Genomic DNA, 26,039 nt, shown 5'->3' with positions numbered 1-26,039 from the left:
GGCGGAAAGAGGAACTGGAAAGAAGAAAGAAAGGGAAAATGAAGGATATTTGTGTGATAGAAAAGGAGAAGAAAAGCACTCTTGAGGCCAGGGAGAGAATAGAAGAAAGATGATCAAGAGTTTTTTTTTTTTAAGAGGTCATCTATTATAACGACGGCGGACTTGTTCCCTCCATCGCACCCCGATTTTTTTACCACACAAAGATAAAAGAGGCAAGACGCGTGGGAAAACACTGGTTACTAATGGCAGGGCAGGGCTGTTTGGACCCCCCCAACCTTTCCTGAACGAAGCTTCGTTGGAAAGCAGCCCGGACAACCGGGTGGGTGAATGGAAAAGAAGACGGCTAAGGGCGCATGGGGAAAAAAAGGCAAAGGGGGAAGAGAGTGGGGAAAGCAGGCAAGCAAGCAGGGGAAAAGCGCCGGAGGTTCGCGAGAAGGCGGGAGGGAATGCGACTGCGGGAGGGGCAGCGACGAGCTGAGGATGCTGCTGCTGCTGCTGCTGAGGCGGGAGAGGAGAGCAGCGCGGAGCCTGACGCAGCCGCGCAGCCAGCAGGAGCCTCGCCAGCCCGTCGCCTCTCGCGCCCCCAAGGCACAGCCTTCCCCCCACCCCCCTCAACACCACCGCCAGAGCTTGCGCGTGCCGCGGCCACGCGCCTTCCCCGGCAGTTTTACGGTGGCGGCCCTCCGTAGCGCGAGAGGTGGACCCGCCGCCTTCGGCGAAGCAAGCGAAGCAGCCCCTTCCTCCTCCTCCTCCTCCTCCTCCCTCCCTCCCCAGGATGTTCGCCCAGCAACAGCAGCAGCAGCAGCAGCGGGAGCCGACGCCGCCTCCTCGGGGCTGAGTTGCCCGCCGGCCCACGAGGCGGGCGTTGGGTCGTTCCCTTTTTCGGGGTTTCCCTCCCGGCCAGGAGGGGCCGAAGCAGCGGCAGGGCTGGTCTCCGGCCCCCAGTTCGGGATTGCGGTGCATGTTCGCTCCCTGCGAGTGCGTGAGGCGAGGGGGCAGAAGGACCATGAAAATGATCCGGTTCCGGAGCTCGAGCATCAGGTCGTTGAGCCAGGAGATGAAATGCACAATCCGTCTGTTGGACGACTCGGAGATCTCCTGCCACATCCAGGTGACTCGGGAAGCGGGTGGGCAACTCCGGACTCTGTGTGTGTGTGTGGGGGGGGGGGCTCACCCTCACGCATGCCCCCCCCCACTTCCCCTCTTCGCAAAAGGAAAGCTGGCTGGCGTTGCCTGCCCCCCGCTCCGTTTCAGCGGCATCCTTGCTGTGTCACCTGCTTCCCGCTCGCCTGTGCCCGTCCGCCCATCTCTCTCTCTCTCTTTCCATCTCTCCCTCTCTCCCCATCCCTCGAGCGTCCAGGCACGGGGTGGTGAGAAGTTGTTTACAAGCAAAGCGTGAACCGAGGCAGGGCTGGTTGGTCACCATAAGGTCGTGGCCGGGCGGTGGAAGGGTCGACAGAGCTGGTGTGGAACCCACGGGTACAGGTAGTCCTCACCTTGCGACCACAGTTGGGCCCAACGTTTATGTTGTTAGGTGAGACAGTTGTTAAGCGAGTTTTGCCCCATTTTGCCACCTTTCTTGCGACATTGGTTAAGGGCAGTTGTTAAATGAGTAACACGGTTGTTAAATGAATCTGGCTTCCCCATTGACTTTGTGTGTCAGAAGGTCTCAAGCGGGGATCACGTGACTCTGGGACACTGCAACCGTCATAAATGTGAGTCAGTTGTCAAAGCATCCGAATGTAAGATCACCTGACCACGGAGATGCTACAGTGGTCGTAAGTGTGAAAAATGGTCATAAGTCACTTTTTTCAGGGTCGTTGTAACTTCGAATGGTCATTAAATGAATTGTTCTAAGTCGAGGACTACCTGTATTGAAGTCCCCAGAACATTCTCCTCCAACGGGCTTACTCAACAGCTGCACAGCTGTGAGCATAAGTTGTGTGTGAAATCCAGCTGGCATTTTCCCGAGGTGGGGAGTGGGCTCCCCAAAAGTGGGTTCATTGGGGTTTCAATGAAAAAGCGTCCTATTAGGTATCTTGCCATGCTTTTCTAACAGATATTTGTGTGAACAGGCAGTAATTGGAGGAAAATAGGGGAGTTACAAGGGAACGAAACCGGTGTTGCCTGTCTTAGAATCCCCATATTTTCCCAGAGTTGAAATGGTGAAGTTGCTGCTTTCCTTCTCTAGAGGAACGGCCTTTGTAACTGGGAGTGCTTTCTGGAATTTGGCTGAAGTGAACAGTGCCAGTGGACAAAAAACATATCTCACCTTCTGCACAGGCTTTCCGTTTATTTAATGTAAAAAAGACAAGAAACTGTCACACTTACAGTGAGGAAGTAATCTCCTGGTCCATTTTAACGATGCTGATTACTGTACCTCAGGGCCTGAGAGCTCAAGACCTCTTGATTTAAATATATGAATGAGTATATCTCCACTGTAAGCTCAAAAACATAATCACTCAGTTTTTTCAAAGAAGGGAGGGGGCAGTAAACAACATATGGAAAGAATCAGGAGTTGCGCTAATACAATTATATGATTAGCAGTTGTATTTTGGATTGTATTTAGACAAACTACTCTTTCTTTTTTCATTCATTATTCAGAACAATCTTTGAAGTGATTCGGGAGATGGAACCAAGAGGTGCTTGAAGTATCTTTCTCGAGGGGCAAAGAAATCTGCAATATTTGTGTGTGTGTGTGTGTGTGTGTGTGTGTGTGTGTGTGTGTAAGGGGATGGGAGCTGCTGCATTTGAAGGTATTTAATTGTAACCAATCTCATTCTGCCGGAAGGAAGAGTGAGATGGCTAGGCACTACACAGGAGGATTCAGGTAAAAGGGCTTCCCCCCCCCTGTATGATTTCATCTGGTATCTTTAGCACACTCAGCTTTCTTGTCCTGTAAGACATTAGTTGTATTTTAATTTTGCACTGCTACATCAAGACAGTTGACATTTAATTGAATGTTTTCCATATTTCTGTGTTATTTCTGTTATGGAATCTTAGACCAATTTACTATCCAACATTTGAATTGTAAGTTAAAAACATCTAAGAAGCTAAACAATATTGAGGGGAGAAAAGGGGGAGAAAGAGATTATTACAGATGCTTTATCTTTCTTCCATCATCAACACTTTAAATGATCTATATCATATGCTTTAAGCAAAAGAAATAATCATAATTATGAGTTAAAATCTGTAATCAAGGACAGGTTTCATAACAAAATTAATTATATTGCAATGCTTTGTGCATATTTTTTCAAATAAAATATGTTTATTTTTGAAAAAAGAACACATTATTCAGAGTGAAAAATGAATGTCCATTTTTAATATTTTAATTTTTTCTTTCATTAACCACACCATAACAACATGAAAATATTAAACACATTTTAAAAAGCCCTTATGTCTTTGATGAATAAAACCTCTAACTGATTTCTCTTCCAATTAAAGAGCTTACAACTATTGACTTTATAAAGTTTCTATTTAAAAGTTTTTAAATTAATTATTTTTAAATTCTTTTTCAAATCATGTAGATATGGGCACTAAAACTTAGAATATATTAAGCTGTTTCTCTTTACTTAATTGTCAGGACTTTTGTTCCAAAATATTGTATACTCTTAACATGGTTGCAACACAAGGAAATATAGTTTTTAGACAGTATCTACGGAGTATTTTTATCAAATCCCAGGAATGTTTTCTCTTTATTTTGTGTTAGTTAGACCCAACTATGGACAGTGTGCAGTTGTGAAATTCATGTTTCAAGAAGGATTGAGACAAAAAAAAAAAGTTTCAGAAAATCATGATCAAGGGTATAGAAATAATTGAAGAATTTAGTTTTAAAGAGAAAACTAAGAATAGATATGATAGCAATCTTCAGATACTTTATAAAAATGTCATAGATAAGAAGGCCAAGGCTTATTCTTTGTCACCTCGGCATACAGGAAAATCCATTTAAGTTATGGGGAGGTTGGTTTTAGTTCATTATTAAGAAATATAATGTAAGAGCAATTTGATACTGATATACAGAGATAGTGGACTCCAGAGGATGTGTGCAGAGGTTTGACAGTCATCTTTTGTGAAAAGCATTACGAGTTTTACTTTCAATGAATTTTTGCAGTTATAACAATTTACAACCAACCCTCATAGTTACCCAACTCTTACCCTTTGGGACAACCAACCCTCACAGTTACAATCTTAGCAACCACTTTGCTTAACAGCTGAGTTGCCAGGCCCAATTATGGTTGCTAAATGAGGACTATCTGTAATTTGAATGTGTGTTCTGAACAGGATGCTTGATTTAATTGTTATTTGCCGCCTCCAAATCTGTGATTCTGTGACCAATGACTTTCATTGTGAAGATTTTTGTAGCAAATTTCATTCAATCGGGGATAAATAAATTCTTTTGGCTAGCTGGGAAAGTTATGGCTTTCTCCAAGAAATTAAGCTATGTTGTATGCAAATAAAAATATGCTGTCTGTGATGATTTAGTAGATGTCCAAATGAAACATATCTGAAATCATTAAGGCAATGGTTAATGTTTTAAGTAGAATAGGTAATATAAGATGATGTTTAAGATTGCTTAGGCTAAGCAGATATTAGAGACTATGCTGACAAAACCTAGCATCTTTATAAAAGGATAGTTTAATAGAAACAGCTGTTCTTCTCATGGTCTCAGAAGTTATTAAATAGATTAAGCAGTGTATTGTAATTAACTAACTTTGGTTAGTATATGGAAAATTAAGCTACTGTATATGTAATTGTTCTTAAAACAGAATTGAAAGAATAGGCAATTCTGAATAGTAGTTTGATTTCCTACAACACATTACATCAGAATTTGGCAACCTTTTTGGTTCCAGGAGCCAACTGCTGTATAGAGTCTGTACATTTCTACAATTACGCTGATAAATACAGTAAAAAGCTTACTTTATCCCATTCATTCCATTTGAGATCATTCCAATTCAGAATCAATCAATTCTGCATCCAATTAGGTTCTGCTTCTGCACTTCATTTTGGTGCTCAGTTGGAGCAGCCATATGCGCTGTGTTCCCATAGGATGCAAGGTAGATGAACTGAGCAGAGTCATACAGATAGTGTTGCAAAGCCTGATCTCCATCTAATGTAGAAGTTAAGTGCATCTATCAGTTTTTTAAATATTATTTTAGTGTCTTTAATTTCTTTAGAAAGAACAGAAAACAGAAGAACACTATTTTTCAAGTGATTTCTATACTTTCCTATAACATATTACAGGTAGTCCTCAATTTACGACCACAATTGAGCCCAACATTTCTGTCGTTAGGCAAGATAGTTGTTAAGTGAATTTTGCCCCATTTTACAACCTGTCTTGCCACAGTTGTTAAATTAGAAACACAGTTATCAAGTGAATCTGTCTTCCCCGTTGACTTTACTCGTCAGAAGGTCTCAAAAGGTGATCACTGGATCCTGGGACACTGCAACCATCATAAATACATGCCAGTTGCCAAGCTTCCAAATTTTGATCATGTGACCACGGGGATGCTGCAACGGTTATAAGTGTGAAAAATGGTCAAAGGTACTTTTTTCAGTACTGTTGTAACAGAATGGTCACTAAATGACTGGTTGTAAATCAAAGGCTATCTGTACATCAGAGTGTGAGAAGTTTTTTATCAAAGTATATTTTATCCTTTATACTGTTTCCATCTTCCTCTTAAAACTTCAACAGAATCCACAGTGGTCTGAGAATCAGTGTCTCCACTAGATAACTGATAGTCAAGCTGTGAGTAAGTTACCGTATTTTTTGCTCCATAAGACGCACTTTTTGCCCCCCCAAAAGTAGGTGGAAACAGTGCCGATCCTTTGGTGAATAGCCGGGCTGTGGTGGCGGGGTCCTTTTACAGTGCTGAACCCTGCCTCTTCTGTCTTTGTCATTGCCCGCCTCTTCTTTCTCTTTTTCGCAGTGCAGGAGTCAATAGGCAGAGCTGGCACATGAGAAGACACCTATCTGTGGTCCTCTCAGGCTCCGCCTGATATTTTTTTTCTTGTTTTCCTCCTCTAAACCTAGATGTGTCTTATGGTCAGGTGTGTCTTATGGAGTGAAAAATACGGTAATCAATTAAAATTAGCAAATTTCCTCAAATAAGTTACCCAGACCTAATTCAAATATTAAAGGATAAGGTCTGTAAACACAGAGTTAATTAACTTAGGTCTCCCAGAGAAACTACATGTTCACAAGAATAAACATATCTACACACACACACACACACACACACACACACACACCCCTTAGCATTAGCACAGGACAAACTCCCCCCTATAAATATCTTCTGCTGTAGCCCATTTTTCTGCAGCTGCCCCTAAAAGCAAACTGTTTTGCTTTTTGGAATACATATTTCTTCTTTCTTCACAGCTGTCTGGATCTCATTTTTATTTATTCTTGTGCAACTCTGGCTTGAATTGGAACCCCTATTTTTTCTTATGACAAGAGCTTGGCAATCATAACAGTGTTCTGTATTACAATAGTCTATGCAGATTTCCACCATTTTCACATTGAATGCATGCAGTCAAGATAACATAACTTTTCTTAAAACGTATTCTGAGGTTTATGTGGATATGTGTATGTCTGTAGGTGTATCGCAGACTTGTGCTATCTGTACTTCAGGATAACTGCAGGATGTCAGAAGGCAGCAAAACATGATACAGCAATCATCATAAATATGAACCAGTTGCCAAACATCTGAATTCTGATCATGCGATCATGGGGGATGATACAATGGTCATAAGTGTGAAAAAAAGTCATAAGTCCCCCTTTTTTAGTGCTGTTGTAAATTCAAATGGTCACTAAATGAGCTGTTGTAAATTGAGGACTACCTGCATGTTGAATAGTGTTAGGCTGTAATTGCTTGTATCATTTATTTTTATTTCATTTTATTAGTGATCTAATTTATTTTTTATTAAGGTGGATGTTTCAATTTGTTTTATTTGTTTACTGTGGTTGATTTTCTGATAAACTATACCAGAGCTATTAACTGTCAGTGGATTATAATGATATGAAAGTTTAATAAATAAATAAATACATGTAATTTTCTAAAATGATGTTTATCAATAATTATTCCACAATAGATTAATAATAATTTTATAGCTTAAATGAACATGTGATCATAAATATCCTTTATATTGCGGTTAATGAAGTATGACTGGAAATTCATAGATCCTAAATATCAGATTCAAAACTAGATTATCAGATAAGCAAGTTTGACAAAGCAAATTAGGTTGTGGGCAGATTCATACTGATTGACATGAGCACAGATTTGCGGATTTAATCTACTAAAGCTGCAAATGAATGGATTTATATAGGAGTACAAATTTATTTGCTTATTGGCAAAATCTTGTTAATTGACTTTCTAATATATCTCACTTAATTTGTCTACTGTTGAATATAAACATAGACTATTTATAGTCCCATAAACTGATTAAAAATCTGATATTATATTACATTGTATTCTGTGGGCCTGCTGAAGATGTTTCATTGGTATGCCATTAAAATGATCTGCAGTAGCTTCATGTTAGTTAGCAACAATGTCAGGAAACACTTTTCTTTTAAACTTTGATTAACCAGTTCCAGAAACACCACAAAGAATTCTTTTTCAGGGCATCCTTTCACATTTGTTCGCTATTTAGGAATTTACCTCCATTAACCGCTAAACATTTATTTGTGAGGGAGCTGCTTTAGGAAGAAGTTCTGTGGAATAATGCATGCTTTTATTTTTATTTTTATTCTTTTTGAGAATATATAGATTCTTGTCATTCATGTTGCAAATTTTATAGTCTTCCTGTGGAACTAAAATCAGCTATTAAATTTAGTGTGAATTCCAATGTTTCCAGATACCTAGAAAGAAACAATAGTGGTTGCTGGGTAGAATTGTTCCGTAGGTTGAGTCAGATGAGTCATGTAATTGGGGATTCTACCCAGCTGCTTAATAGGCAAGGGCATAGTGCCATCAGACAACTTTAGGTTAGGCATTCACCCAAAGTTCAAATTGCTTGTTCATCCATAGAACTAGCTCTCAAAACTTTTCTATTTCAGCAGGCTGGCCTGGCCTAACTCTCCTCTTTTAAATTTTTTAATTCGTGATTTTATAAATTGGGTGTTTTAATTTGTGTTTTGGCCAAAATATTTAATAATTTTAAGGGACTTTTTAATATTTGTATTATCTGTATTTTATCTTGGCTGTTCACCGCCCTGAGTCCTTCGGGAGTAGGGCGGTATAGAAATTTGATTAATAAATAAATAATAAATAAATAGTTGATGAAACTTTTAAGTGAATGTTGTCGTTGGAGTTGAAAAGAATCGAGACGATGAGCAAAAATTTTATGTATTTTTTTTAATGACTCTATTTCCAAGAATCCCATAAGCATTTATTTCTTAAGTCTCTTTGAGATGGTATAACTGAATAAAGCCGAATGACATAGCAGAGATGATGACTAAAAGAATAAAACTAAAACTAAAAACTAAAATAAAAATTGGAAACAGTCTGTATGTAACAGGAAGATCTCTTGTAAGATATGGTTGAACTCTCTGCCCAAGCACAGACCTTGGGATTACTTTGATTTTCTTTATATCTCACTGATGCAGAAGAGTCTGGGTGGGAAAAACAAGGGGGACAAATGACATTATGCCATTATGATGCAACTCCATCCCTTTTGTGTGAGTGTCGTGCTTTCACATGCATGTATGAAAGGGGTAAGGCTTCATTTTGATGAAATTGTTGGATTCTGCAGACACTTTTGCATTGAAATTTTAAAAATAGAATTATTTCACATTGTGCAAATATTATGCAGACATAGATTTAGTTATTGGAATGAATTTACAGTTTTTATTAAAATCATTTCCTTCCTTTTAAAAAAACCCTTATCATTCCTTATAATAATTAAAACTTCTGTCTTAGGACAGGACATCTATACAGCAGGTCATGCAACTTAATAACAATGATAGTTTCGTAAATTTATATGTTGCTCAACTCTCAGTCACTCTGGACAATTCTTGCCAAAAGAAATAGTTCCTTATTTGCTAAAGTTATTGTTAAATGGATAATGTTTCAAACTTATTTCCATGTCTTTCTCATAATATAGACTGGATGTATATGCTTAATTAAAAATGCAGGTATTATAGTAAGAATTATTGAAGAAAGTGTATGATGTTCTCTGTAATGTAAAAAAAAATGTCTTTTATTTCTTAAAACCATATTGGTAATATACAGGTAATCCTTAATTTACGACTGCCATTAAGCCCAAAATTTATGTTGTTAAGTGAGCTTTCCCCATTTTACGACCTTTCTTGCCACAGTTGTTAAGTGAATCACTGTAATTGTTAAGTTAATAGCACAGTTGTTAAGTGAATCTGGCTTCCCCATTAACTTTGCTTGTCAGAAGGTTGCAAAAAGATGATCACATGATCCGAGGACACTGCAAAGGTCATAAATGTGAGCCAGTTGTCAAGTGTCTGAATTTTGAACACATGACCATGAGGATGCTGCAACAATCATAAGTGTGAAAAATGGTCATAAGTCACTATTTTCTGTGATGTTGTAACTTGGAATATCACTAAATAAACTGTTGTAAGTTGAGGACTACCTGTAATTGTATTTTTTGAATGAAGGGAGAGTCTTAGTGCTCTGGAATCACGCTTGTGCATTTTTTATTTAGCTATCGAGTAGCAGTCACCTTGGACTTTATTTAATTTCTTCTGATAAATGTGTTGGAAACTAGTATCAATTCTGCTCAACATTTTCAGGTAGAAATATCTACTTCCTTATAATAAAAATTCAGTTACATTCCACAGTTATTTTCAGTTCATGAGTAAGTCCTTTATATTACAATCAACTGAACATTTATTTAGTTTGATTCTGATGTGTTTTTCTTCATTGCATACTTAGTATTATGAAACAAATATGTGCCAGTTATTTGATCATTGGTGATCAAAGTGAATTTACAGGTTAGTAAATATTTAGAGCTGAATATGTAACAGGTGTAGTCCATGATATCAGCTTCTCTTGTCTGGCTTTCACGCTTTCCTTTATAGAAAGAGAGAAATAATTCACCAGGCTCTAAGTACTAATTAAAAAAATACAAAAAAGATCCTGTTTCCTCACTTAATAAAAAGAATAATCTACTGAGCTACTTCAATCAGATTAATATAGTCTTAACTAAAAATCATTTAATTTAAAATATATTTCATTATTTAATTATAATTGTTTGCATACTATCCAAATCTCATGACTCTCATTTGTAATATATAATAAAAATATAAAGTTATGGTTTTGCATCAGTTTAGAAAAAAGGTGGTCAAGGGTTGTTTGTGAATATCATTTATTTTATTGTATTATAATTTTTGCAGGGCACAGCAGCTTCCCTAACAAGCTTTCCCATGTTTCAATTAAATCCCAAGAGAAGGCATTTGTGTTGCTACTGTCTCTAGGAAAGGTGAGTGAAGAAATGGAAGAAACTTCCTTCCTGTGGAAACTTCTATTCCTGAGGGAAGACTAATTAGGAACGCAAACTGGTGGCTTAAACTCTGATAAAGAAGCTATTTTGTATTAGTGTTTTATCATTAGTTTCCATTGTCATTTTGGTTGATTTATACTTTTCGTACAACAATTTGGAGATAAAAGGTTTGATTTTATTACATTGTAGCATCAAATGTTGCATTTTTACCTGATATGCTTTTCATAGTGTTCTTGTGTTTCTAATGGAAAAATACTTATCGTATTCTCTGTGTCCCTGATTTCAAGGGTAAGTTCATGGCAGGATATTGTTCACATTTACCGGTATTCTACTCTTGATTGTACTGTTTCTATTTTAATTTTCTATTCTAGTAGTCAATAATTGATTGATTTTCTTATTCTTGGTATTTGCCCTAGAACATTAGAGGTTGGGAAGTATTTCAAAAATACATTTAGGAGAGATGTGCAATGCCAGGCAGATCTTTTCAAAAGATAAATTTATTTTTAAAAACTTTTTTCATAATGCCCTCTGTAAACAGTTTTCTTTTAAATGAAGCTTTATGAATGTTTGAGCAAAGGAGATAAGCTTTTTGAAAATTAATTGTATGGAAAAAGGTTGTATAACAAGCAAGAATAAAAGTTAAATGAAGTAAATAATTGCTCTCAGATACTAGTGGATAAGGAAAAAGGATGAAGTGTACATGTGTATCTATATCTATATCTGTATCTAATGGATTTGGAGTATCAAATTGAATGTGATGTTTCTCAGGCAATTCAACAGACGTTTGTGTGGGTAGAGTTCTTCCTTTTTTCTGAATCAAATTACCACTGCAAAGTACATCAATAATTCAAATAAAAGCAGGCCTTTATTTGCATCAGTCTACCTTTTCCACCTTTTCCTTTTCCCAGTTTGGCATTTTATAGTGTGAATGCATAGTAGTGTATGACAAAAAATATAAATCATATTTGGTGAATTTCACTGCAGTCTGATAGTTAAAGGTAATTATAATTAGTTACCTTTACACAAAACAATGTTTTTTCCCAATTTTCTTTAACATTCATGAGTAATTGTCATAGATGATGTTGCATGCTATGTTGGCATCAAAATAAACTAGTTTACAAAATTATTAAAGTTGGTAATATTCTGATGATTGTAGAATGATTTCAACAAAATGTAGAACACCAGTCTCTTCCTTTTGGGAAAGAAAATCATATATCATATAATTCTGGTACCCTGAGAAACCTCAGCATTTTGTCTAAATCAGACACAACCCATGTGTCGCATAAATATTACATATTTTTTTAAAGAAGCTTGTTAAGCATGTTGTACATTCTGGAGGTATTTGAGCAATTAAAGTGTCTCTTTTCAGTTTTGATGAACTTGTAAAAATGTAAAACAAATCCCAAAACAAAACCAGAATAGTCACATTCCTAATATAAAACAGAGAAGGAGGTGGAGGGCTGCATACAGCAACAATCTGTAGGCTCCCAAATTCCAAACAGAAAGGAGGCTGGACCAAGATGGAGAATGTAGTAGCTGATTTATATAAACTGGTTCAGCTCCTGCTCCAGATCTTAAATAGAGCACTTAGAAAGTACAGATGGAGACAGATTCTTTTCAGGGCTGTAAAGGGGACACTTGCCCTCCATCCTAACATGAAAGTACTGGAAATATCTAGTACCTTTGCTCTATGGTCCAATCCCCAACTTGTGAATTCTTTGAAAATGTTTTACAATGATATTTTTGTCTGTTCTTGGATAACTAGGTACTTACACTTCTTTCCTTGAAAACCAATAGGGTTATCAGTTTTGTTGGACCCTGAGAGTCCAACAAAAACATACTATTTCATTTTATGTTGCCATTATTTTGGAATGTGTACATGTTGTATAATTTCCCAAATTTTCAATGTGTACATGTTCCCAATTTCCTAATGTGTACATGTTGTATAATTTCCCAATCTATTTCTAGAACTATCTGCTGAGGTTTCTTTTCCTGATACCTTGACATACAACACATTTGCACATCTTGAGTCCCTTTTCTCACTTGCATTTAAGTGCAGCACAACTCAAGCCCTCTAGCTTCTTTTTTTCTAATGTGTCCTTTTGGACATTGGCTTCAACAAGTTCCCAGCCTTTGCCTAAGGCAGCTTCCCTGTATATTTGTGTATGCGAAGAGATTATGATGCTCTAACAAGCATTACATGTGGTAAAATGTCAGTATACTTTGGTGAAGACATAAGGTGAAGAAATTAACATTATTTCAAGAAATTTTAAGAAATAATAAAACTACCCTACCATATTTTAGAAAGCAGCCCAATTTGGTTACAAATAATCTTCCATGTCTTGATTTGCTTCAAAGGGAAGAACATCAAATTTTAAAATGCCATCTGATGGATGGGAACATTACAGACTGTTGCAATTCTAATGCAAAGTGTTGCAATATGTCTTTTTGATGAGCAAGTTCATGCTAGGCAGCACTACACAAATTATGAAAATGGTTGCCAATAATTTTACAGTGTGTGATTGCTGGATACTTGTAGATGTCAGGCTTCAATGTTGTAGTTAACATTTGTTTTAAAAAATATTTTACAGAGTCTTTTTTATTGATATGAGACAAATAGCTATTTGTTAGAACATTGAGAACTACCAAACCTATGACTGTTTTTTAGCTTGTTTCTGTCCAAGAATTTCTCTGTAGCTTTTGCAATGATTAGAAGTGAGTTTTAGAGCATATCTGGGCCACCTTTATAGTTGCTCAATAAAAATTCGAATATTACTTTGCATTTGCAAAGAAATGAAATTGCCACTTCAGATAGGGTTGCAGCACCATAACATACTGCATGAATAAACATACATTCTTATGGCTTACGTTTGTTAGTCAAATCCTCATTTCACTTCCCAATGAATAATAATCTAATATTTAACATTCTAAAATACTCAGATACAAATCTTTAAGATTGTTAAGAAATATGCCGTAGTGACAATGATAAGTAAGAACAGAAAGTATGTAGATTCTTATTTGGCTTTAAAACTATACATTATTATGATTTGCTGCAAAGTCAACCAGATGTTCAGACAGCATTTGCATTTTTATTTACCTATGGAGTCCTTCCTAAGGACCTGGAATAAGTGGAAGTGAATGTTTAATGGTGTTAAAGGCATCGTTGCAGGATGCAAACTGTTCCAAATTAAGCTGCCTTTTTCAATTGATTGATGGTGATTTTGTCAATGCCAATGGTATTCAAGTGGTGTTCCAGTTGTTTTGGGATGCCTATTACTATTGGTACTATCTTTGCTTTCTTTTGCCACAGTCGTTATATTTGTATTTGCAGGTCTTTGTATTTTATCATCTCCAGTTCTTTATCAATCTTGCTGTCTCTACATACTGCAATGTCCACTATCCAAATTTTTTTGTCTTTCTTATCAACAATTGATAAATCTAGAATGTTATGTGGCAGGTGCCTGTCTGTTTGAATTCTAAAGTCCCAGAGCAATTTAACTTCTTCATTTCATATGACTTTTTCTATTTTATGGTCCTACATGTTCTTGCTTGCAGGCAAATGATATTTCTTGTAGATCTTACAATGCAGCGTTGTTGCGACTTCGTCATACCATTGTTTGTAGTCAGTCTGTGCAATCTTTTTGCAGCATCTAACCTGGCGGTCCATGTTTCTTCAGCTTCTTTGCAAAGGCAATTCTGGGTTTGTATGCATTTGTTCTTAAAGCTTGGTCTTGTGCAGCCACAATTATAACCCCTCTACTTCTTTCTTCACCTTTTCTGCTCTCTACTATTATTTAGGCTGCATTTATGATTAGCATGTTTTATATTATTTTATACTTTGAAATACACAGATCTCTCTGGATCCAATGCTAGTAATTTGACCTTATATTGTTTAGGGGATGGCTCCTCGCATATTACTTTTCAGGTTTCTACATTTTTTTAAAGAGCTGTAACTATTAGAGGAGAACGCTGTAATTCCTCTCAGCCAAGGCTTCTAGTGGCCAATTGTTTATGATGTTATTTTTCCCATGTTCTTTTGTAATTATATTTGTATTTTGGTCTGTGACCACAAACAAACAAACAAACAAACAAACAAACAAACAAACAAATAATAAATAATAAATAAATAATAAATAAATAAACACACACACACACACACACACACATATATACATACATACATACATACTTTGAAATACATAATTTAATGTGTCTCCTTATCCAGGGATCATAGAAAGAGAATGTTTACTGTTGTTTTAAATACTTAAAATATCATTTTTATATTTATGAGGATCATATAAGCTTTTTTCAGTTCACTATCATGTTAAATCACTGTTAAAATTAATTATTTAGTTTCCATATATATATATATATATATATATATATATATATATATATATATATATATATATATATTAGAAATGTGAGCTAAATTCTAGAACTCAAAAGTTATGTAAGCACACAAATAGGCATGATGCAGGTTTTCAAGTTTTCCAAAAATCTTTTTCGTTAAAAGGTTTTGGTCTATTTTTATGAACTTCTAAAATTAGAATAATCAAGATAGATCCCAACTATAGAATTTGGAAATTTTCTTAGAACCAACATCTAATATGTAAGACAAAATAATTCATTATTTCCATCAGATAATAGAACTAGATTCTTTCCTGGCGTAGGTTTCATTTTCCACTTAGTGACATTGCCATAGCGTTAAGAGTTTGAATTCCTTGGAGGAACAATGAAATAGAATCTTTTGTAGAGTGTCTCATTATTGATGGATGTCTTTCTGTGATTGCTTTTAAGCACTTACTATCATAAATTATTTATTATCATAAATAATAATGACTGCACATTCACATTTAGAGAAAGGAACTTATTATAACATCTGGCAAATACCCTAATATCGAAGAGGTTCTTCTGCTTTGTATAAATGCACAAAATGTTCTTTTCAGATAAATATTATTTAATTGCAAAGTTCTTTGGGAGATAATATTGCTAAAATAGGACACAATTTCACATTGTTCAGAATTTTTCACTGTAACACAAATATGTAAAGGACAGCTACCTTGAAAATATCTGAATTTGTTTTTAAAATATTTCATGCTCAACTAAAACATATACTGTATGCCAGAATAAATATTGCCTCCTATGTATTACTACATTCAAAATACAAGATTTTGGCTGTACTGGCATGTGTGGGATCACATATTTATATTATGTTTCAGATGAAAAATGTTGCCTCGGCAGGTCACCAAAGAGTGGCAATTTTAAATCATGTATGAATCCAGTAGAATAAAACACAACAATTGAACACAACGAGATGAAAAACAAATAATATTAGAAACATTTCCAAGAAAACCATGCTAAGGCAAAAGCTATAGCAAAATATATAACTCTGGCATAGAAAGGACATCTTTTTAAATTTGATGTCTTCCAAATTACAATGAGTGCAGTCCAAACATATTCATGGGGCCCTAAAGTTAAAGAAGCCTGCACAGTTGAGATCTCCATAAGGGATGATATCCTGCAATTATAGCAAAGTATTTAATAGACTGTTTGCAGAGCAGTGTACGGTAAATTGTGACCTGGATATGGCTCACAGAATTTACACTGTCTAGACATTCCTGGAGGTAAGCTATTTATAGTTTCATTCATATAATGGGTAAACTGGAACTGTTCCAAGAATTTTGGCAACTCTTTTGTCTCCCTGAGCATCATATGAGAATGGACAATCATCTGCGAATTATTATGGTAGAGAAAGAATAAGTTTTATGGCTTGGGCCCAGCAGATGTTGGACCAAGACTCTCATTCCTCTGGCTGTCGCCCTTCCCACTATTCCTACAAATTCTCATAATTTACCCTCCCAGTGATCCACATATGTCACAAGAATTCTCTTTTGTGCACACAAGCATGCAAATATTCGCATACATAATCCCATGCATGACGTATGCAAATATTAGTAATATATGTCATACATGGTATTGCATTCAAAGCCTATAGCTCCATGCATTCATGGGGAGGATTACAGCAGTAAAGGATTAAGTATTGGTGTATGCAATAAATATAAAAAAATCAGATTTTGTAGCTGTATAAGGTAGAAGAAGAAAAAAACTAAACCTCTCACTCATGTGATTGGCTTACTTCCTAGCAATGTAACTGATATTTAATACGGATTGACTAAGAATCAGGGCAAGCCAGAGGCACAGAATTCAACAGTCCGTAGAATTGCATATTGCTTTTTATTTAAAGGGGAGCAAATTTAAGCTCTGGCATTTTATATTTAATGTATTTCAGGTGCAAGCTCAGCTGCTGTTGGCAGTTATATATTGACTAACGTGCAGAGACTTCATGAGATTTCAGTTAGATTTTGCTGAGAGTTCATGATTTCTTTTTAACACCAACTGGCTTAATATTATCTGTCTACGGCCACTTTTATTTCATCTAGTCTAAAAACATGGAAGATGGCAGCCCTGGTGAATCAAGACTTCCTGAAAATGCAGAGTTGCTGCATTGAAAGGAAAATATTAGTTTCCTTGCAGCTTCTAATAAATTGCAATTGAGCTAGAAATAAAAAAGCTTGGCTGCCAAACTCAGGTGCAGGCCTCATTCTGAAACAGGGCCGTGGCCTATATGGACATGTCTTTATTCTGATGTCATTTCAGTGGCATCTACTTTAATATTTAAATTAATACGATTAGTTTTCCATATTTATTTAAAAAATTATCCATTTTATCACATCTAAGAATCAACATTGGGCAATGAAGTCCAAATTTTGGAAGTCTGTATGGACTATAACCATGGCTTTCAGGACTTACTGTTTACATTGAACATATTCTGCCTTAGATTAACCTTCCCCAATTGGGTGCTCTTCATTCTGATGCGGCCACCAGAAAATTTAAACAACTCTCATCCCACAAGTCCAATATATCTAAGTGCTCTATTCGGAGAACAAGGCATGGACACAGAGGCTAGGCTTGAACTAACACTTTATTTCTAACAAGCTAACAGTAATAAACAAGGCAACCGAGTGTGTGCAACAAAGACAACTGAAGCCGTCTGACAGCTGCTTAAATAGCAAGCTGTCAGACAGAACAACCCAATCAGAAAGCTGCGCGTTTCCCGCAGGCTCCAGAGACGTCGTATCTGTGAGGACTTAACACTAAGGCTATGGTGTTTTAATTAAATTATTTTAAAATTTGTATTTATTTATTTGTTTTACACTGGGCAAATAATACATTAAAATATTTTTAAACCTCACATGGGACATATCCAGGCTTCTTAAGATAATTATTTTACTTATATGACTGCCCAAGTCATGCTCAGTGATCCCGAGTGGCTTACAAAAATAATGAGCAGATAATTGGAATAATTGACATGTAATTTTGAAAATTATATGTATTTCTGATAAAAACGAGATTCAAGTAGATTGCAATTAATACAGGTTATAATAACGCGATGTTCAATTTAGTATTAACTGTAAATTTATACCAGATATGCTTGCCATAATTACTGTGTTTCCCCGAAAATAAGACCCTGTCTTATATTTTTCTGAACCCTGAAATAAGCACTTGGCCTTATTGTCATGCGCTCGAAAGCCCGATTGGGCTTATTATCAGGGGATGTCTTATTTTGGGGAAAACGATATACTATGAATTTGTTAACTATAAATATAAATTATAGGTATATTATTTTAATATTTTACTGTAATATTTCATTAATATACATATAGAATTTATGCTAAAGGTTTTCATTGCCTGTTTCCATTCAATTGCAACCATTTGTCATATTTTCCATAACCACACTAATTGAGATCTGCTAGTATATATGTATATCCTAATACTTTATATAGTTGTCATTGCCCAATTTGTTGCTAGATATATGAAAACCTGATTTCTGGCACTACAAATGCAGTTTGATTGACAACTATGGAAGACTTTTTTGCATTTGAATTAGCTTATTTGCAATTCAACTGTAGGGCAAATAAAACAGAGAAAACATAGGTGAATTTTTCAGCTTAAAACATAGCTTTCCCTGTGTTCGAATACTTTCTTTTTAAAAATATCTCATTGTTTTAAATAATCAACTGTTTCTGAAATAAGACTAGTTCACAAGGAAATTAAATACCATTTGGAGATTTAAAAAATGATTTTGATGCTTCATGTGTAACTTGTTCCATTTTATTAAATTGTATTTGATTTTTTAACCAAAAGGAAACAAATGTTTTTCTAAAGGCCACTTTGATTGATCAATTGATTAGATTTATGTGCCACCCATTTTGTCCGGCGGCAACTCTGGTAGCTTACAAAAATACCAGAAACATTAAAAAGATAAAACCGTAATAACAATAATCATAGTTATGGTAAAAATTACCATTAAAAGATTAAAGTGGGGGGAGGGGGGAGATACCATACTATATGATATCCAAACATGCCCTAACTCTGTTTTAGCAGAGATATCTAATAATATTTCTGCTGCTCCAGCCCAAAGCTGGGTGGTTTTTTTCACTGGTGCGAGTTAAGCAATAATCACACAAAGGTAGGTGAGAACATTTTAAAAACGTTATTTCTGTACAGATGTAAAGAATTTACACTTGGGACAAACATCTCAAAACAAGCACACTTCATCTCACAGCAAGTTGATACATTACATCTGCAATTCTGATTGGCTCACTAAATTTGCTCACCACACATCTTATTTTTTGGCAGGCTTTTTTTTTTATAATCTCTGGGCAGATTTTCCTAACTCCCTCCTGGGGGCATCCAATAAATCATTTCATCTTTTTCCCTTGTAGGAACTTCTAGCATCCTTTTGTGGTGTCATCATTCCTGAGATGGATTTTGCAAGTCCCTAAATGTCCTTCTAATCTGGCTCTAAGATTGGAATTGGGACTCTCAAGAGTAGAGGCTTGGATCTGAATCACTATTTGTAGTTATTGGCTGAAAGTCATATTTAACCACAAACTGTGATTAGATAATAAAACAGTGATAATAAAGGACAGGTTTTGCTCCCCATTACATTGCAAATGGCCTTTTATGGCTTCACTTGAAAGGCTCTGTAACCAAGCCAAAAAGATTATGAAACAAAGGCTATTGGGCATAGAGAAGCAGCAAGAAATTTATATGGTCCTCAGATGTCTTTAAGGCACGGAGGCTTCTGTGTAGTACTAACCCTTCAGACAAATTTTAGACATCACAGAGCACTTACTGTAGCTAGGCTTGGCATATTACCTTCAGCCATACTGGATGGCAGATACCTTAAGATGCCCTTTTCTGATTGATTCTGCCCTGTAGATATTAGGCAATTGAGGATGTAGGTCATGTTTTATAATATTGTAATTGTTTCTAGTGAGCTAGAATCCTCCTTCAGCTTTCCTGTGCTAAAAGAGCTATTTACTAGAGAAAACGAGCTGCATATGCTGTTTTTCCTCTTGCTGGCAGAGATATAGCAATGTCATGAGGTCAGAGGTTAGGAAGGCCTTTATGTAAATCTTTGCAAATACAGCAAAGATACAACGGTGTGTCCACCAAATATTTAAAATTATTCAGTTTAAAAACTATAATGCTGCCACAGGACTAAGATAAAAGGTCTGAATTCAAGAACTAGAGGCTCAAGAACCAAAATTTGTCCAACCATATTGAATGACAGCCACTAGACCAAAGGATAGACTAAATACTCTCTCTTTTTTTTAGTTATTTGTTGTTTTATTACTTATTTACTTATTTATTTATTACTTATTTTTATTTTATTTTTGATATTTGATATTTGATGTTGTATTTTGAAATTCTATTTGTGGCTGACCACTAACTGTAAATAAATTGTACTTACTTTTCTAATAAACATTTCAGAGTTGATTTTTAAAACATTACTTTAATGTGATTAAAAGAACAAAAATGTTACCAGACTGAAACCCAGTCATCAAAATATCATTTGTTGCCTTTGTATGTACTGTTAACATCCTGCTCTGGGATATTATGAAATACGCATTATGTAGTGTATTTAATCTGGCATTCATGAATTGTGAAAACACTTGTCTTATTTGCAATACATCCAATAGCTTTATTGACTGATCTCTAAAACCAAAATGGCCAAGAGAGCCTGAAAAGGCTCTTGTCTGTCTCTCTCTCTATGTGCCATTAGGTAAATATGTTGATTATGCACATTTAAAGGAGCATTGTCCACCAACCTTTGGCCCACCACTCCCATCAAATCAAAGTAGCTAAAAGTACTATGATTTACATCTACCTAAAAAAATATAGATACCTTTAGTAAAGACTAAAAAAATATGGATACTTTTAGTAAAGACTTCACTGTTACTTTCTATCCAACTTTATTGAAAAATAACCATTTTTCAATAATTTAGTTAAGGCTGCTGCTAAATTGTGTTTTAATTTAATCATTCTTAGATGACAATCTGTAATACATTGTTGGGTGGCATGGAAAGTTAGAGACTTGAGAATCAGTGTTCCCTGCAATCTATTGCCAGATTCTGCCAATGCTAATGTTAGTGATTGGAAACCACTCTCAGTATTTGAGAATCATTTTCCACATGGACAGAAGCTCTTCATTCTAAAGCTCAGCTTCTTAAAAATTTCTTTTTGAAGAGATATTTGTTGACATTGTTTTCAACTTTGCTGCGTATGTGGAGTGTTGTAAAATACATTGCAAAATGCAAGCAGTGGAGATACTTAAAGACATTTTAAAGTGGAAAGAGTGAAAATGATATTGAGTCAGACTGTGTTGAGCAAACAAGGTCACATACTTCTGTTTTTGTTGTTTTGGTTTTCCTATGTTCCTACTTTTTACCTTCTGTGTTCCCATTGTGCAGCTTTGGGTTTACTTTTCCTGAATGGCAACATCAGCAACTACTGTAGATGTTTGAAAAGCTTTAATCTAGCCACATCATAAACACCATTATAAGGAGTCCTTGACTTACAACTGGTTGCTTAGCGACCACTCAAAGTTATAGTACCATATAAAGGTACTTCTGATCCAGATTCAAAGTTTGGACAGCCCCCTTCCCCCCCATTTATGCCACTGTAAGTGAGTTTACCCACTTTGCTGCTGGTTGTCCTCTTCTTCTTTCTACCTTTTCCAGCATCAGAGCCTTCTCCTGAGAGCTAGGTCTTCACATAATGTATCCAAAGTAGGATAAAATGAGTGGTCATTCGTTCCTTGAGTGGGTTGATTTGTTCAAGCATATTAATTTGTTCAAGACAAATTAATTTCCAAAAATGTGTGGACATTTATAGAAAAAATATTAAGAGTGAAACTAATGTTATGGTATATGAACAATAGTCACTAAAATACACTTGCTGTACTTTTAGTTTTTATTCTCCTATTTAAAGCATCTATGGGGATTTGTCTCATGTTGTGATGCTGTAACGTTCTTAGCTATTTCCAGCCAGTGATGAAAAATAAGTGATAGGAAAATGCTGAATGTTAAGATCTCAGATCACAATGTATATTTCAGCAGATTAAAAAGAAAAATGAATGGTGTGATGAGATAATAATTTTTGGCAGCAATCACAGATTTATAATTGTATTTACTGTAGTTTGACTCTGTATTGTATGATTATCACAGTATAAACTCTACTTTTATTCTGTCTTTTGTGTGTTCTCCTTTTCCGTTTTGAATTTGGATGATTGAATAAGAGTTTTGCATTATTTTTATGCTCCGTTAATGGACTGGAAATATTTGTGACTCTCTCTGACGTCAATAAGTTGAAACAGAATGGTATTTTGTTTTAAGATAGAATGGCATTTACATTAAGCAATTTTGTGACTGGAACTAAATGCTTAGTATATTTCAAAGAATGCACACAATTTCATGCAAACATTTTTTTGTGCATGTGATAGAAGGAGTGGTATAAAAGAAAGGCAACATTTATCCATCAAATATGTCTCAACATGAGGAATTATGTAAAATTGTAACATTATAAAGCAACCTAGAATTGTAACATACAGTATAAAGGAGCATTGAAAGATCTGGAAACTCTTAGTTCTACAAACAAAGTGTTTTTGGCATAATGCATATTTTTATTTTATTTTTATTTAATAAATGCATAGTGAACATATGATCCAACTAAGAATTTATCCTAGTTCACTTGTGCATTTAAAATACAGAACACATCTTCTAGTGTGATATGAGTCTCTGCTTTATAGCTTGCTTTTATTTCTTCCACTTTACAAGCTTCTTTGATATGATTGATATGACATTCAGCTTCTACAATTTGCAGCTATTTATTCCTTTTTTCGTTCCTCAGATTACTTCTTTGATTGCTATTTCATAAGTAATGTGTGTGTGCATGACTAGCGCAGCATATTTTGCTAAGCCCTAATGTGGTTTGTCTGGTTATGGATTAGCATATTGTATGTGTTTAGCTATTTTGAGTGTCTTCAAGAAGAAAGGAAGATAAAATAGAATTATTAGTAATTATAATAATAATTATGCTGCTTTGCAAACGGTAGTGTATAGCTTAGCATATGTATTACTCTAGTCAGTTGTTTATTCAGTAATCTATGATTAATAAAATGAACTCTTGCATATTCTATTTAGGAAGCACTGGAGGGTTCCATCTAATGTATGAATAAATCATCTCTCTTTTCTCCTTGTTCCTGCAGTCTTGTGCTTCCAGATTTCATTCAGAAGATTTTGTAACTTTACAGAGCAAATTTCATACTAATTCGGGGAGTGGAGGGGGAGAATTTGTTTCACTAGCATTGTTTTGACTGCTAGTGACACTATTATTCTGTATATTTAAAATATTTTATATCGGAAACAAAAGCAGCTCTGCTTTATGAAAATATTACATTGACTGAATTGTTCATCATGGACATTCTTACATTAGATTACTTTTGGCTTCATTTATTAGGTATATAGTATATGTGTTGGATATATTGAAATTTGCAATTGTGTAAGTGATTTATCCTTAATTTAGCATACATATTGTTCTGAAGGTTAGAAAAATGCTGTACTTCGATTATTTCACTTTCCAGGCCCAAGACTGGAAAATCAAGTTTGAATTATATCTCTCTACATCAATTCTATTCTGTGACTCTAGGTTATGTGTTAACTTAGAACAAAAATGTAGTTAATACATAATTTTGTTTTATGGATGAGATTAATATCAACTGATCTAAGTAGTTATTGGAGTTTTTTATGTTCCTTCACTCTATCTGGTAAGTCATATTCAGGTTTTTAGAAATGAGAACTTTGATATGCCAGCTGCATTCCTTTCTGAAAGATAATGATCTTAATATTATGCATATTCTGGAAACCTCTAGCTTAACCATAATAATGTGCTCTAGATGGGGTTACGCTTATATCCAGTGTAAATACTTAAGTTGTTCAAAACTCAGTAGCAAAGTTGGCCTTGTGAAGAATGTGATGAGACCATATAAAATGTGTTGGGTTTTTTGTTTCTGGGTGTCGTGTGCAGACTTGCATGCATGTGTGCATTTTTTATTATGGGTGATGCAGGAATTACTTGTAGCCCCTGTAGTTTTTCTTGGCAAGGTGGGTTTTTTGGGGGGAGGGGGGAATGGCTTGCCATTGCCTCCTTTCTAGGACTGAGGGAGAGTGGTTGGCTCAAGGTCAGTCAGCTGACTTCATGTTTAAGGTGAGAGCAGAACTCACAATCTCCTGGATTCTACTCTGGTGCCTTGATCACTACATCAAACTGATTCTGTTCCTGAGAAAAAGAATACTTTAAAATATTTAAAACCTCACATGGCGCATAAGGCTTCTTAAGATAATATTCTTTCTATAAAAGTCTCCATGCTTACTAAGCCTTTTCTGTTGTCAGTAGGCCTTTGGAACATACTCCCTGTAGAGTTCAGGAATTCTAACATCTATTTTCTTTTCTAAAAGATCCTTAAAATGCATCATTCTGTATAGGCTTCTAGTTGTTGTTTTTGTTAATTTTAATTTTAATTTTAATTATTTGTTTACTTTTTTTGCTTGCTATCTTAACAATCTTTTATTATCATGATTTTAAATGGTTTTTTTTTATTGCAAACTCCTAAGAGTAGTGGGCAGAGATAAATCAAATTAAGGAAATAAATAAAACCATAATTGTATGTTTTCTTGCCAGCTGTAATGGTGAAAAGAAGGAGATACAGTGTAAACAAATAAGATGCTGCAGTTCTTGGGAAAGGAAATTGCTTTGGGACCAGAAGCCAGATGGGAATAAATTGCTACTGAGAAATGCTGCATTATTGTGAAGGAAGCAAAGCAGAAGAATCTTTGCTCTTGTTTCAAATCAGTTGTAGAAAAGATAGAGAAAAAAATTCCTTCAGCCTCCAAACCAGGGGTGAAATGTTCTTGGTTTGGACCGGTTTGACTGAACCAGTAACGATGGCGGCCGGTGGTTCGGAGATCCGGTAGTGATGGTGGTGCAAGGCTCCGCCCACCCACCCAGTCGTCGTTACTTCCTGGTTTTAACCAGAAAGTAACCTGTTTTTTACCCTCTGCGCATGCGCAGAAGGGTTTGCGCATGCCCAGAGGGTCTGCATGTGCATGTGATGTGCACATGTGTGTGAAGCAGGCGCACGCGGTGTGTGTACTTCCAAACCAGTTGGGAAGGTAAGTAGATTCCACCCCTGCTCCAAACTGAGTCTACAATACATACCATGCAAGACTTCAGTCCATGTTCCAAAATGGCACAATGCTATTGTTTGGTTTGGAGATTAATTCTATAAAAATTACCAGGGAGTATCTCCCACTATTTCTCAAAATGCTTGCATTTGACTGTAAAGGATTCCTGATGCATAATAAACTATGACTAGGCTAGTTTATTAGATTCTCATTTTATTTTTTTGTCTTGCATTGCAAGTATCTTGATCTCTGTACTCATGTAGTATATTGGCATTGAACTGAATTTTAACTAAATTATCCATTTTATTTTGAAAAAAAAAACAGCAAAAGCCAAAGGCTTCTGGGCTCTCAGGAAAGAGAAGAGATGACCAAATGGCTGCAAGGAAGAGAGGCAAAATCTGTTACGACTGTACTATGTTTTAGGTTTGATTCCAAAAAAGGTATTTTCACAATGCATGGACTTAACAGTCTGCAACTCCTTAAAGCAGCCTCACCTTTTCTGGGATTGTGTAGTATTCCTGGCATAGTTCTGTTTGGTTAAGAGCAAAGTTAAGAACATCAAGGTGGATATTCATACAAAAAGGAAATACTCTTGATCAATCTTTATTCCTGGTTACTTTGGGGACTCATCCATGTAGCTTTCATGGCACCAATACAAAAGTGGTTTTCTATTACATTCTATAATTTTTCAACATTTCAATCCAGTTTGCAGTCTAAATCCTTCTTTTTAATCTCCTGTCCCAGAACTAATCAGATCTAGTCCTCTTTAGCTTTATGAGATCAGCCAAGGTTGGCTAGTTATTGCTACTTAGCTAGTCTTTACAATGCTTCAGTGAAAAGCCATGTTTTGCAAATTTTAGAACCTCGATGTACAACAATTCTTCATTTAATGAAGCTTCATGGAACTGTTCGCAGTTCCAACGGCACTGAAAAAAGTGAATTATTATAACCATTTTTCACATTTACGACCATTGC

The 26,039-nt window shown here is 35.7% G+C and overlaps 1 protein-coding gene across 1 annotated transcript in view; it reads left to right on the top strand.

The window, feature by feature from the left end:
• Positions 1-961: 961 nt before the first annotated feature.
• FRMD3 (FERM domain containing 3) overlaps positions 962-26,039 on the top strand; it is an 81,780-nt gene continuing 56,702 nt past the window's right edge. Inside the window, 1 exon segment of the mRNA XM_070935626.1 lies at positions 962-1,111. Coding sequence (XP_070791727.1) covers positions 962-1,111 — 150 coding nt within the window.

This window comes from Pituophis catenifer, unplaced genomic scaffold, assembly GCF_029215685.1.
Source record: "Pituophis catenifer annectens isolate HBS135680 unplaced genomic scaffold, rPitCat1.0.hap2 SCAF_2, whole genome shotgun sequence".
Classification (NCBI taxonomy): Eukaryota; Metazoa; Chordata; class Lepidosauria; order Squamata; family Colubridae; genus Pituophis; species Pituophis catenifer.
Note: the sequence above shows the minus strand (reverse complement) of the source record. Positions and strands in the feature narration are given on the sequence as shown.